General features: G+C 54.2%; 2 protein-coding genes across 2 annotated transcripts; one reads left to right on the top strand and one right to left on the bottom strand.

The window, feature by feature from the left end:
• The first annotated feature begins 313 nt into the window (after positions 1–313).
• On the top strand, positions 314–4014 carry FLYWCH2 (FLYWCH family member 2). The gene is made up of 3 exons (XM_034669581.1): positions 314–356; positions 830–1189; positions 2813–4014. The coding sequence occupies exons 1-3, from the start codon at positions 314–316 to the stop codon at positions 2914–2916; spliced, it is 507 nt and encodes a 168-aa protein (XP_034525472.1). The 3' UTR covers positions 2917–4014.
• Positions 4015–4937: 923 nt separating this feature from the next.
• On the bottom strand, positions 4938–14515 carry LOC117804085 (translation initiation factor IF-2-like). The gene is made up of 3 exons (XM_034669580.1): positions 14399–14515; positions 5880–6156; positions 4938–5541 (listed from the first exon to the last, which is right to left on the bottom strand). Exons 1-3 carry the CDS (start codon positions 14513–14515, stop codon positions 5018–5020), a joined length of 918 nt encoding a protein of 305 aa, XP_034525471.1. The 3' UTR covers positions 4938–5017.
• Positions 14516–14960: the final 445 nt, after the last annotated feature.

Below are 14960 nucleotides of genomic sequence, written 5' to 3'. Positions count from 1 at the left end.
GGCCTCTGGCCTGGGGTGGGGGACACATCTAGGTCTGAGTCCAGAGAGTCCTGCCTCCCGGAGCCAGGTGTCCCCTCTGTGGTCTGCAGAGCGCCAGCGGGTGCCCGGCTCGGTCTCCCTGTGACACAGTGTCAGCAGGAAGGCCACCGGGCATTCTGGGAGGGTCCGTGACCTGAGCCCATGTCCCAAGTGCTGGTCTCTGAGGCTTGGTGCTCAGGACGGCCGGTTACTGTCATCCCGGGCGAGGCACAGCAGGTACCGTGGGGGGACGGGCTCCGGATCCCCCTCAGCCGGACTCCCAGCTCTGCACTTCATGGCCGTGTCGGCCGTCTGGGCGCGCCTCAGTGTCCTCCTCTGTACGCTGGGTCAGCAAGAATGACCCACTTTCATAACACGGGCCAGGTGAGCTGGGAAACCCCGTGAAGACACGGCCCACCGTGCTCAGCACCTACGGGCCTGTCTTTATAGAAGCTCGCGGTTCTCAGTGCCTCGGTCACCCCAGCAGCCCCTGGAGAGCCCTGCCTGCGGCACATTTTACAGACAGGAGGGTGGCGTTTGGGGAGGGGAGGTGACAGACCCCAGCTGCCTGCGAGGACGCGGCCGAGCGGAGGCAGCGACCCGGGGTGCTCCGGCTCTGTGCGGGCCCCTCCCCAGCCTTTCAGCCCCATCTGCCTCCACCTCCACCCCATGTCCATTTTCCTGAGCCCCAGGCCCAAGGGGGCCTCCCCTGATGGATTTTGCCTCCTTCCTTAGGACGGAGCCCCTGGACTGCCAGGTTCCCGACCAGGGAGGAGGAGGAGGAAGAGAACTCCATCTGCTGGGTCCTGAGCGTGGCCTGGGGGACTGGCCATTGTCCCAGAATGCCCCTGCCGGCCCAGCGAGCAAGAGGGCGAGAGTGTGAAGGCTGGCCAGGAGCCGTCCCCGGAGTCCCCTGAGCCAGGCACAGATGTCGTCCCCGCAGCCCCCAGGAAGCCCAGGAAGTTCTCCAAACTGGTCCTGCTGACGGCCTCTAAAGACAGTGCCAAGGTGGCAGGGGCCAAGCGCAAAGGCGTGCATTGCATCATGTCCCTGGGGGTGCCTGGCCCCGCCACCCTTGCCAAAGCCCTCCTCAAGATCCATCCTGAGGCCCAGAGGGCCATTGAGGCTCCCCCCCAGGAGCCTGAGCAGAAACGCAGCAAGCCAGACACAGGTGAGGCCCCAGGCGGTCGCAGCGAGCACAGTGTGAGCAAGACCTTCCTGGGCCCGGAAGTCCCCTGACACCCGGGAACCTGGGGGCTGGAGGCTGAGCTGGCTGTGGACGGTGTGCACGTGCTGTCCACGTCACACCTCAGTGTAGGGCCTGCATGTCGGTCGGCCCCCACGCACATGTGTCTATGTGGGGATCGGCCTGGGAGGGTGAGCTTGTGTTTCCCTCCGGGTACATTTTTGCGGGTCCTGGGCCCATTTCTGTCCATATCTGCTCTTATGTGTCTATGTGTTAATGTGTCTGGGGGTCTAGGGGTATATGTTTCTGAGGTCCCAGGCAGGCCCCCCAGCCCCCACCCGGCTTGCTGCAGGCGACACTGGAACATGGATACCTTCTTTGAGCGTAGAATCCTGAGGGGCGCTCAAGGGAAGGGATGCCCAGTGCCTGGGGAAGAGATGAGCTGGGTTTCTTCCCAACTGGAAGTGGGGTCTGCTGTGCCCTGAGAAGATGGGGACAATAAAAGCCACAACGGTTGGCCTCCATTTGCTGCCTATGAACAGGTGGCCCCCCTGGAGCCAGCCAGGGCACTCGGTCTGGGCAGTGCAGGGGACCCCACTCACTGCTGGAAGTGTAGGAGTGGGTGGTCTGAAGTCCTGGGGGGGTAATGCCACCGCGTCCCCTGGAGCCCAGATACCACGGCACTAGAGATGGGGACGTCCCCAGCCACAGGCCTGGAGTTTCAGGGCACACAAGGGCGCGCTCAGCTTCCTTCAACGCTGGACAGGAGCTGCACTCAAGGAGTCGGGGAAGCCCATCGCCCCAGAGCTTGGAGGCCCCTCTGCAGCATGTCCAGCTCACCCCTGTTTCTACCAGCCAGTCCTGCCCAAAGTGCACCCTCACATTTATCTGCTGCCTCCCCCAGTCCAAGGGGTGGAGGGTGCAGTGCCCATGACCTGTGAAGAGGCAGGGTCAAGGAGCTAAGTCACCTCTCTGAGGCCACCAGCTGGTTGCAGCAGAGGGTGGAGCGGGGAGCATCTGGTCAGAGCCTGCTCTTCTCATGGAGCTGGGTGAGATGGGCCATCTCCTGGTCCTTTCCACCCCGGCTGAGTCCTCTGGGCCCTTCTCAGACCTGCCTGGGCTCTGGTACCATGTGAGCCCCACCGACCCCACACAGCCCCTTGGCAAGAATTAAAACGAAGCTACCCATCCTCAGATGGAGGGCTGGAGGGCAGAGCAAGGGCTACATTTCAGCCCTACAGGCTCCCCTAGGCAGGTGCTCTTGGGCAGTGAACTACCCCCTCCACCGGCCACCCTGTGTTCACCTCTGTGCCTGGTCCACAGACTTTCCCACCTCTTATCCCATCCCAGGCCAGGTGGTGGCGATAGCAGTGGCTCCCTGGTGCTGAGCCCAAATTTGGTCCAAAGTTCCCTGGGAATGACTTTAACAGCCTCTTTGTCCCTGGGTTGGTGGCCTTGGGGAGCATGTCTCTGAAATCAGCAAGTATTTCTGTAAGTCAGGCAATGGCATCACAGAAAATCCCCTGGCTGGGCTGAGAGCTTCAGGCTCTGGGTTGCCCCCCTCCCTTTTCCTTTGACACCAGCCTGACCCACTCCCTTCTCTTCCAGACGGAAAAGAAGATGGAAGGTTGGCAGGGCAGTCTGCCCCCGGTACCGAGGTGGTGGGGGAGGAGCCCACCGCAGATGCCGTCATGCGCAACATGCCCCTGTAGGTCTGACGAGCTCGGGTATGCCCTTGCTGGGTCAATGAACTTGGCTGTGACTTCTGCTGGGGACCCAGTTGCAACTGATTTTTATTCTCAAACATTGTGTAATTTTTTCCAAATGAAGTATAAATTACTTTTATAAACAGAAAAAAACTCACAAAGCGTAAAAGAAGCTGTATGCTAGGTCCCATTACGGACAGGTTTTAAAACCTTCTGTGGTCCTTTGAGACCCCGATGCAACCCCACCAGCCCTCCCTGGGCCCTTTCCCAGGGCTGCCTGGCCTAGGCCAATGCTCAGACCCCTGACCCCTCAGCCTGGAGAGCCATCACTGGCCTGGACTGAGCTTTCTCCTTCCTGCTGCTCTTGGCCTGAGACGGGGGCAGTGGGACCCCCCAGGCCTGAGCCCCTGCAAACCCTATCTAGCCCCTCCCTGACCATCCCTCCTTCAGTCTGCTCCTGCTGGACCCCCAGGAGGCTCGTGTCCTCCAGGCAGCCCACCAAACTGACAGCTTCCCCCCACCCCTGTGTTCATGGCTGCCCAGATTCTGCTGCGGAGGGGGTGGGCCTGCAATAGGGCAGGTGGACCCCAACAGTGTATGATGCCCCTATCATGTTCCTTCTGGGTGTTTTGGGGGCTGAGATTCCTGGGCACCTGAGCTCCTCCCCAGGCACCTTGGGTGCCGCCCCTACTAGAGGAGGAAGTGAACAGAACACTTCTTTTACCCCCCTGCAAACGGAAGTCAGGGTTCCCTGGAGGCCCCCTGACAGGAAAGGCTTTGGCCTCCTTCACCTCAAGTGGTCCTCCTGGTTTTGTGAAAACTGCCATTGGGCAAAGGAAACAGATTATTTCTAAAGAGTTGAGACTAGAGGCCTTATGTTTTTGAACATCATTTTCCCGAATTGAACCTGTATCTATGGACCCCTCTAAGGAAAAGTGAGTTCCTCAGCAACCCCCCAGCCCAGCTCCATCTCACTCTGTTACCCTCCAGCGTGGTTGTTACGTTTATGTTCTGTAACCAGCATTTGAAACGTTCCTTTGTCTTAACTCTATATTTAAATAGATACCCGCTCCTCACCACATTTCTCCTTTCCTGCGGCTCTGCGTCATCCCCTTGGTGGGCTGGTGTGGTCAGACGACAAGAACACCCGAGGAGTTGGTGGTGGGGTGACCCCCGGGAAGCAGAGTAAAGAAGGGGCGTGAGGAGGGCAGGGGGCAGCAAAGGGTGACTTGGTGCGGCTTGGCCTACTGTCCTGGCAGTCCTGGCCCCTGGCAGTTCATGGTGGATAGTGGCTCAGGGTCTGGGGGCCTGGAGCCCACAGGGAGGATCCCAGGCTCATGATGGGGAGTGGGAGGCCAGGGAAGGATTTATGCAGAGGAGGGACACAGTCAGCGTTGTTTTACAAAGCCCACAGTCACCATGAGAGGAACCGACTGGAAACGTCCAAAGTGGGCTCCAAAAGGCTGGTGAGGAGGCCACCACAGCCTGGGGGGAGAAGAGACAGAGGGGAGGTGGGAGGGAGGTTATCCCATCTGGGAGGTCCGGGGCCACCGACCAGGAGGACAATCGATGTGTTCTTGTGAAAAGAGTAGTTCCCTCGGATGTTAGAGCAGAAAATCCTCAGAGGTCACAGATTGGTGCCAGCGCTGGGTCTCTGCGCTCTGTGTGCGGGTGGGTGGGGGTCTTCATTATAGAATGAAGGGGGCTCTTCCTCAAGAGTCAGGGCGCCTGCATGGTTCAGCCGGTTAAGCCTCGGACTCTTGATTTCAGCTCAGGTCATGATCTCAGGGTGGTGAGATGGAGCCCGGCGTCTGGCAGTGTACTGTCCATGGAGTCTGCTTAAGAGTCTCTCTCTCCCTCTCCCTCTGCCCCTCCCGCCCCTTAAAAAAAGAAAGTAAATAGGAATACTATACACTTCCTTCAAAACACAACTTATTGGCCCTCAAGCTAAAAAAAAAAAAGATAACTCATGGTCATTGAAATACATACATACAGATTATGAAAAATATTACGAATATCTCCAGTAATTCTGCCATCTAGAGATAAGTCTTTAATATTTTTCGTATTCAGTAAATTGGGATGATACAGCTCATTTTCTCTTCCTCCATTATGGATGACTTTCCGACACGGTTTGACCGACTGCAGGATGCCACCCCGGGGCCAGGAGCCCGCACATCCCGCAGTCCTGACGCCGGCTGCACCCCAGTCCTTTCCAGCTGGTCCACAATCCTTTACGAGCCCTGGGTGTTCCTGGGAAGGACCAGCAACTCCCGTGAGGGCCTGCCCCCAGGCATCCTTGTCCACCGGCACCAGCGCTGTCACCGACAGGATGGTAGTCATAGTAGCGACAGCGGCGGCGGCAGCGCGCTCCGATTCTTTCCGGTGAGCCCCGCCTCCGCGCACGGGCTCCGGGGTTCTCACCGCCTGCACCGGGGCCGAGGCGGCCGGCGGCCGGCAGGGGGCGCGCGCGGCTCGCCGGCCGGCGGTCCCGGTGCCACCGCAGCAGGAGGACCGCGCAGCGACTCCAGCCCGCCTGCGGCAGGAGTGGGCGTAGGCGATCGGCCGCCAGGGTTCCTCCGTAACCAGCTGCAGCGCGCACCGCCCGTCGCATTTCCCCATCGCACGCACCACCTGTAACAGCCCACGCAACTCAATGTTTGTACCCACTGCTTCTCGCCCGGTCCCCGCTACAGAAGCTCTAGCACCCGGGGGCAGGGAGCTTTGTGGATTTGGGTCTCTGAGACGTCCCTGTGGATCTGGGGCTGGTGGAGAACAGAGAGGGGGGCGGCCGAGAGGTGCGGGAAGTCGGAGGACCGGCTGGCCCCACGGCACCTGCACCTGCCCGGAGCCGGGAGTTGGGGGGCGGGCACCTCCAGCAGCAGCTTTAGGGCAACAGGAGGGAGGAGCAGGGGCGGGGGTGTCAGGGCAGCGGCGTCAGTCTTCACTCTGCAAAGGCTGAGGACGCGCACCCGGAAGACTGGGGGGTTCCGGCCGGGCGAAGGGGAGGGGGCGGATCCAGGGGTCCTCGCGGGCCTGGGGAGGGTCGCGGTGAGCCGAGGTCCCGGGCGCCTTGCGGAGTGGAGGCGGGGGCGTCCCCGCACCTGGGGCCGGTGAGGGGCCCCCGGCGGCAGCTTGGCTAATGCTGGGGCCGCCGACGCCGCCGCCCGCCAAGTGTGCGGGAAAGCGGCGCCAAGCCCGCAGCTCCGAGGCCCGCAGCTCCCCGCTGTGGTCCGGGTCCCCACCGCACTAGGTAGTCGGGGAACTACAGGCGTCGCGCGGCGGTGGCTGTGGGTGGGGCTGGACCAAAGCGCGAGGGAGGGACCGGCGGGCGAGGGAGGAGGGGCCGGGTCTCCTGGGACCCTGAGATCACCACCTGAACCAAAATCAAGAGTCAACCCCTAACGACTGAGTTTACCCAGGCGCCCCTGTTTGCCTGCCCTTTTATGTAGGCATAATTTCACACCTATAGGAAAGTTGCAGCAAGTGTAAAAGCATTCCTATATGCTCTTCACCCAGATTTCCCAAATGTTAGGAATGAAGCCAGCCATACAGCAGTATTTACAATAGCGGGATTTAGAGCTGCAGGGTCCACCAAGTAAAGACCTAAATTGTGCAGCTAATCGTGTGTAAAATAACTCTATATCACAGGAGACGTTTACAATGTAGAGTTCAGGGAAAAGGCAGAGACTCACGAAAATAATTAACATGCAGTGTTTCTCAATGATGTAAAATTTATTTATTTTTTTAAAAAGATTTTTATTTATTTATTCGACAGAGAGAGACAGCCAGTGAAAGAGGGAACACAAGCAGGGGGAGTGGGAGAGGAAGAAGCAGGCTTCCAGCAGAGGAGCCTGATGTGGGACTCAATCCCATAACGCCGGGATCACGCCCTGAGCTGGAGGCAGACGGCCAACGACTGAGCCACCCAGACGCCCCTCAATGATGTAAAATTTAAAATAGAGATTTGTTTTCAAAAGGATTGGAAAGAGGGGCGCCTGGGTGGCTCAGTCTGTTAAGCAACTGCCTTCAGCTCAGGTCATGGTCTTGGGGTCCTGGGTTCAGCCCCGAGTAGGGCTCCCTGCTCAATGGGGAGTCTGTTTCTCCCTCTACCTCTCGCCCTCCCCCCATGCGTGCTCTCTCTCTCTCAAATAAATAAATAAAATCTTATTAAAAAAAAAAAAGAACCGTCTGGCTTTAAATTAAAAAAAAGTGTAAGACAAGCAATTAAACAGTAAATATGCAAAAGCTGGGCACCTGGGTGGCTCAGTCTGTTAAGGGTCGGCCTTCCATTCAGGTCATGATCCCAGGGGCCTGAGATTGAGGCCCACATCGGACTCCCTGCTCAGCAGGGAGCCTGCTTCTCCCTCTTCCTCTCCTTCTGTGATTTCTCTCGCTGTCTCTCAAATAAATAAATAAAATCTTGAAAAAAGAAAAGAAAATAAAAGAAAACATCAGGCTAAGTGAAATAAGCCAGACATAAAACACCACATCTATACAGACAGAGAGGTGAATAGTTCCCTAGGGTTGGGGGGTGAGGGATTTCACAGCAATGTCTACAGGTTTCTTTCTGGAGTAAAGACAATGTTCTAAAACGGATTGTGGTGGTGTTTGCTCATCTTTATGAATATACGAAAAGACACTGAATTTTACACTTTATTATTTTTTTTTATTTCTGCAAATCTCCTTAATGTAGGCCTAAAGAAATACTAGAGGTTCTCATATGTGCTTTGGCAATCAGCCTATTACAAAATCATGTCATGTTGCCTTTGCAATATTCCACAGGGACCTCTAGGAACCCCCAGACTACACTTTAAGAACCATTCCTCTAGTATAAAATTCCTATTTCCCCCTTTGTAATTAATAAGTATCTTTGGGATTCTGTAAATACCATTTCCTTGTTAAGCTTTCACCCTCTAACTTTTGTGGCTATTGATGATTTTTGCCCAAATCAGCTATTAATTAGGGTGGTTGACACATCGTGATTTTCTGCATCATTCTACTGTAAGAGCGTTCCCTTCTCCCCATTTCCTTTTTATTTATTTTTTTAAGAAAAAGAGAGCCTGCAAGCTGGGGTTGGGGTGGGGGTGGGGGGTGAAGGGGTGGTATGGGGAGAGGGCATAGGGCGAGGGAGACTCTCAGACTCCACGCCCAGCCCAGAGCCCAGTTAGGGGCTAGTCTCCCCACCCTGAGATCAGGAGCTCGTCCAAAAGCAACAGTCAGACGCTTAGCCAACTGAGCCATCCAGGTGTCCCTACTTATTTATATTAGTATAGGTTCTTATTTTATTCGAAGTTATAATCCATTATTACCAGTATTCACTGTGTTTTGCATCTCAAATTGGCCCAGCTTTGGGGTGGGGTCATTTGAAGCTTTTCACAAGGTGTTTCAGAAATTTCCTTCTCCTGGCTAATAAAGTGACAGGTCTATCACGATATTTAAACAAAAGTTCCCGCTTAGTGAGCACGGAGTCAAATGCAGGCGGAGGCCCGGGCGTGATCTCAATTAAGCCCCCCTCTCACGCGTCTCAGAGCCCCCGCCCAGCATCCCCAGTCCTAGCCGCCTGCGCGGCCCACGCCCCGCCCCCGGACACCAACGCCCGGTTCTGGGTTTGCTCCGCCCCTTTCGCAAGCTCTTGCCGTAGATCCCTGCGCCGATTGGTCCGGCCGCCAGCTCGGCGCCGCTCTCGGAAGAGTCGGAGAAGCGGAGTTTGCAGGAGGAATGGGGCCCCCACAGCCCTGCTGCGCATGCTCGCTGGGAGCTGCTTGGGCGTTCCAAGAGGTTGGCTCGCCCGCGGGGTGGCGCGCGCTCCCGGCCGGCGGGGCGGGGCGCGGGCACGGGGCTCGCTCCCGAGAGGGCAGGTGGGGGCGGGGAGCGGGTGCTAGGGTTGTTGTGGCTGGAGGCGCCTGGGCCGCGAGGTCGACGCTTGTGGCTGCGGCGGCCGAGGCCAAAGGACCCGCCGCGGCTCGGTCTCGAGAGGGAGGGCTCCGCTGCCGCTGCCGCCGCCGCCCGGCCGGTGCCCGGTGAGCACGGGCCCCAGCGGGCCGGGGAGGGTCCCGGGTCCCACGGCGTGGCCGCGCCCCCGGCCAGGCCTCCCCGGGGGTCCCGAGGGTTGCTGAGGCTGGAAGGGGGGGGTGTCACCCGGCTCCGTGTCCCGGCGCTCAGGCTGCCTCCTTGCCCTTCACCTGAGACTCGCCTCCTTTCTCCTGGCTCCTCCTTCGCCCCAACCCAGCCGACCCCGGACTGAGCCTTGACACCCCCAGAAAGGGAGCCCCACGTTCGCCCCCACCCCGCGCCTGGCCGTGTCCGTCCCACCGGAGCTGACCCGCGCTGGCACCCACCCCAGCCCCGTCCCGTCTGCGCGGTTCTGTAGGTCCCAGTGACCTTGCACTTTTGCTGCTATTAAACCCCTCCTTCCACTTCTGATTACGCAGATTGCCTGTTCTGACTTTCAAACTTTTTTGACTCAAGAAATATGTTCTACATGAATAACTTGTGCCTGTAGGTGTAGATTACTGAAGGATAAGTTCAAAGGGAGAAATGGCCCTAACCTCTGTCGTAACAGCTAGATCTACTCCACCTTTGTTCTGATTCTGTTCTGATCTCTGCATTCCAAATGACTATTGCTAACCCATGGAATTGATGTCAGGACCTAATGGTTCTGACCACAGTTTGAAACCCTTGCTTTAACAAACATCCATCTTTCTCTGCCTTTACTTCTTGCCTTTGGGGGATGCTGAGTTCCAATAATCAGATAATCATGGGTAATCTTCATTCCAGAGAAAAGGTAATTTTTGATATTTTGACATTTCTGCTTCTCAGGGACAAAATCTCTTTGAGGACTTGATTTGAATGTTCTGGTTTGATGCCATCCGGTTTATCTTGTTCCTCTTCCAAAAGCTCCTAGTCGGACTTGGAGAGGAGATAGTGTGTGAGGTTGGGGCTGGAGTGTGGAGTGTTTATAACGGAAAGGGAGACAATTTTTACTGGAGAGAGAAATAATTAAAGTTCAGCTTTAGGAAGATTTACCGGTTGGCACTGCGTAGGGAGAATTGGCCAAGCTGGATGCTGGATGGGAAGATCACTGAGGAGTGGGTGAGGATCAAAGCCCTGGAGTGATGTTCAGTGGGAAGGAATGGGAAGTGGTGTGACCAGGTGTGCAGAGAATGAGATTTGAGGACACATGAGGCCTGGTGAGGAAGTAAAAAAATAGCTAAGATTCTGGGGCACTGGCTGGCTCAGTGGGTAAAGCATGCGACTCTTGATCTCCAGGTTGTGAGTTTGAGCCACATGTTAGGCAAAGGGATTACCTAAAAAAAAAAAAAAGCTAGGGTTCTGATCTGCTGACTGAAGGACTTGGGGCTGGGAGGACCTGGAGCTAGAATCTTCCTTTCTGTGCCCTGTGCCTTCTCTCAGGTGCTCAGGAGCAGGGGCTCCCAAGGGGCATACAGCAGTGTGGATGGTTGGGCTGGGCTGTGCTCCTGGCATCCAGCAGGCAGAGGCCAGGGATGCTGCTGAACACCCTTCATTGCACAGGATAGCCCCTCCCCCCCGTGCCAGTGGTGCTGAGATTGAGAGACCCTATTTAGAGCAGTGACTCTTTTTTTTTTTTTAAGATTTTATTTATTTATTTGACAGCACACAAGCAGGAGGAGAGGCAGACAGAGGGAGAAGCAGGCTCCCCGCTGAGCAGGGAGCCTGCCATGGGGCTCGATCTCAGGATCCTGGGATGATGATCTGAGCTGAAGACTGACACTTCACCGCCTGAGCCACTCACGCACCCCTAGAACAGTGATTCTTAATCGCTGGGGGGAGGGGGTCACTGCCACCCTCAACACCCGCAGGAATGATACGCGTATGCACAAACAGCACGCATATTTTGTAGGAGGGTTCAAGAGTCAGTCAGTGCACACGTCTACCCCTCATGGCTCGTTAGCGTGTGTGGGAGGGGGACAGCCATTGGAGTCACCCAGGAGCTTTTTCAAAACATCAGGACCCCTGGGCCCGACAAAGAACTCTTTGTCCTTGTGTGATGATTTACAGTTTATTGAAGAATTTCATATACAGTATCTCATTTGCCACTTTTCCTGTTTCACAGGTAAAATCAGTCCAGAGAATTGATGGAATTTGTCCCAGCTGTCGCACCCAGCAATCCAGTAAGGACCCGGGTACCGGTGGTTGGGGATGGTGTGCTTGCTCTCTGTGCGTGAAGGTAATTCTGTTGATCCACCATCAGCTGCCGAGCGAGGCTCAGACTTTCAGGACCTTACCAATTAGATCTTGCCTGAGAGGCAGCGGGCAGTTTGTAATACTGTGTGTCTCTTGGGTGTTAGGTTGACACCAAGCCCTTTGTGACCACCAGCATGACACCGATATCAGGGCAGGCAGCTTGAGTATTGTGCTTAAATTGCTCTGTGCCTCAATTCTGGGGGAGGGGGGAGGGTAAGAGAGTGACGAAGCATAAACCATGAGGCTTTTGAACTTTCCATTTACATCTGCCTGATTTAAAAATACTCCAGTCACTCAATAAATCTTTAGTGAGTAAAAATTGAACATTACAAAATAAACACGAGGACCCAAGTATTGACCTCAAAGCAGTGACCATCCAAAGTAAAAAAATACATTTAAGTCCACTTACAATAGGTAGACATGTGTATAACAAGTGAAACTTTCCTAAAATAACACCCGCTTTTATTGCATCCAATGCAGATTGAGATTTCATATGTAATTTTAAAAACTGTTGACTGGAACCAGAGATTATAGGACCAATGACCCAGGCAGTTAGAAAAGCAGAACCCTAGACGGAACCAAAGGAGATGAAACTGTTTCGTACAGACGTAGAATGAACATGTATGGAAGCTTTTACTTAACTCATTAACCAAGGAACCAGAAATACCTAATAGCCAGTTGGCAAGAGAATCCAAAGAAGATTCTAGAAGACTACAGATATAGAAATAAATGTGCACATGGAGGCAAAACTGGCTTCTTCTTCAGGGGGAAGAATTATTTACATGTACTTACTTACATGGCGACAGCATTTATTGCCTACGGACTAGTATAATTCTGCACGGCTCTCGGTCATCTGCACTGTGCAGAGCTGTCCACATAGCTCAAAGGCTAGAATCCTGTAACCTGGAAGGATGTGTTCCAGACAATGCATAGTTTCCACTGAGGCACAAAGGTTTTTTACAGTCTCAGAGCCTCAATGAAAGATACTTCCGATCATGAAATAAGGTTGGTATCGTTAGATTTGGCCCGATTGTTTGCATAGGTGAGAGCGTGTTCATTCACTGCAAAGGCCTTCTTGAGTTTGCTTTGCTGGAAGCCTTCATAAGGAATCTCCGGTGGGATTTTTAGAAGTCTGGTATTTGCTATCCCAGGCTATGGAAGCCATGCTCCAGGAGCTCTCTCCACCAGATTTCACTTACCGTACTTATGAGTTTGAACAAATTCCTGTCTGTATTCTTGAGCCACACCCCCCCCCCGCCCCAATAGCCCAAGGTATGTGAAACGTGCTAAATTGTTACAGGACCATCTCAGAAAAGATCATGACCCTCCTACTGACATGAAGTAAACAGATGTTAATGATTTTATTTAACACGTTAATGAGGGAACATGTACAATGTGACAGATTAAATGAGATCATGTATATAAACTACTTAATGTGGGGTCTGGCACACACAAAAAAGAAAACTCTTCAAATCCTTCTTAGGCTCGGCACTTAGTGCCACCGACCACCTGTTTCTCAAGGGCGTCTATTCAGGTGTTTCTCAAAGCACCATCCATGGTCCACGAGAGCCAGAGCCCCGTGGGGTACTTGCTAAAAATCCAGATTGTTAAATCCCTCTCCAGAACTTCTGTCAGAATTTTAGATGGAAATCCAAGCATTTGCATTTCTATCAAGGGCCCCGGGGGAATTCTTATGAAGACCAGAATTACACAAACAACTAATTATAATAAAACTTGCATGAAAACTATACTTAATGTCATTATATGGATTCACTCTTTCTATTCTATTTCATTTTTTAAATTCTGTTTCATTTTCTTAAACACCGATCTCAAGTAGGGTTTGTCAGCCTTAGCTCTGTTGGCGTTTGAGACCAGATGCTTCTCTGGGGGGTGCTGGAGAAGCCACCCTGAGCAGCATCCTTGGCCCCCTCCCACTGGATGCTAGTAGCATGCCCTGCCCCTCGGTGGTGACAACCAAAACTGTCCCTGGACATTGCCAGGTATTGCCTGGGAAGCAAGTCACCTTGACCGGCAACCACCAGTCTTAACCTACTACGTTAATACCCGTGGTCGGAATCCTCAATGTGAAAAGAAACATTTTTACTGATTCTAAGAGGTGAGGCCCTAAAGACAGACACAGGCGTCTTGACTGCAGACTCTGTCTTTATCGGCCTGCTCTTGGTCACAGGAACCTAAGATTTAGCCTTGGTTCCTCCTCTGAGATGTGAAAGAACAGTGGACTCTAACTGACGGGGTTATTTGGAAGATAAACAGGAGTAGTGCATGCAGAGCCCTTGGGGGTTAGTGCCAGGCGCATCGTTGTATTTGGTAAATATTAAATATTATAATCACGGTCCTTCAGACTCTTAAAGGATGTGCCAGTCAGAATCCAGCCAGGAAAACAGAAACTACTGTAAGATTTCAGCTGGGAATTTCCTTGCGGTCCCTGGTGGTGGAGGAGCTCAGGGGCCACACAGGAAATGGCTAGCGACAGGGGCTAGATGCTGCCCGCACAGCCCAGCTTCCAGGGCGGCGCGGGGGTCCTGCAAAGCTGGACCAGAGTGCGCTGGTGGGCCCACCCAGGCAGGTGGCTTCAGGAGCACCCACCTCGCTCCACCCTCCAGTGTCCCCCGGGCCTGCCGTTGGCCAGATGAGCCGGAAGTCACTCTGATAAACCACAAGATAGCTGATATGTAGGGACGCATCAGCGCAGCTGGTGACGTACTCTGAAGGCCTAATAGCAGCTCCGAGCATCAGCTTCCTCGGCAACAGGCGCTCTAACCTCGAGCCTCAGCAGCTGCGGGCACAGGGAGGCACCCTGTTTGCTCCGCGCCAGCTGGGCCTGGGTTGGAGTCTTGGCTGTCACTAGCCGTGCCGTCCTCGGCCACTCACTTAAGGCCCCAGAAGTGGAGTGCGGATGTTGGTGACACTTGGCGAGGAGGTTGCTGGGTCACTGAACTGGAGGTGTGGGCTGATGCCAGAGGAATTTTGTTCCTGGCTCAGGTCCCAGGTCCCAGGACGGACAACGAGGCTCTGGACAGGAGGGTGTCTCCCTTTTCCTCTCTCTCTCTCTCACCTTACACTCAGGAGGTCCCCGTCACTTACTTTCTCTGTCAACTCCCATTGTGTCTGTAAGTTTGAAACTTGGGTTTTCAAGAACCTTATATTCTGAGTTTATTTTAGACTTTAAAAACATTGCAAAGATAGTACGAAGAATTCCCACATATCCATCACCCAGTCCCCCTGATTGTCAGCATCTTACCTGACGCTGCGTGGCAATCGAAGCCGGGAAATCAACGTGGGTACAGTTCATTTCGCCTACACTGTTGATCTCAGATTTCTCCAGCTTGTCCCCAGCGTCCTTTTTCCATCCTGTCATCCCACGTGGCATTTACCTGTTGTGTTTCCTCAGGCCCCCTCCAGTCTGTGATGGGTCCTCAGCCTGCCCTTGTCCTCAATGACCTCAGCAGTTTTGAAGTGTCCTAGTCACTTGTGTTGTGGACCGCCCGTCCACGTGGCTTGTCTGGTTAAAATGGGGGTGTGCGCCTGGGGCAGGAGAATCACAGAGACAGTGGGTGTCCTTCTCGGTGCATCTCTTCAAGGACGTCATGGTGTTGATGTGTCTTATGACCATCGAAGTCGGCCTTGATCACGTAGGGTGGTGTCCGTGGGATTTCCCCACTGTCAAGCTACTGTCTTTCCCTTTGTAGTTAATAAATATCTTGGAGAGAATGTCTGAGGCTATGCAGGTCCCACAATGAGGATTTTTCATATCCTCGATTTTTGTTCATTGCTCTGTCGTTTATATTACCCTTTAATTTCTC

This window comes from Ailuropoda melanoleuca, chromosome 10, assembly GCF_002007445.2.
Source record: "Ailuropoda melanoleuca isolate Jingjing chromosome 10, ASM200744v2, whole genome shotgun sequence".
NCBI classification, from domain to species: Eukaryota; Metazoa; Chordata; class Mammalia; order Carnivora; family Ursidae; genus Ailuropoda; species Ailuropoda melanoleuca.
Note: the sequence above shows the minus strand (reverse complement) of the source record. Positions and strands in the feature narration are given on the sequence as shown.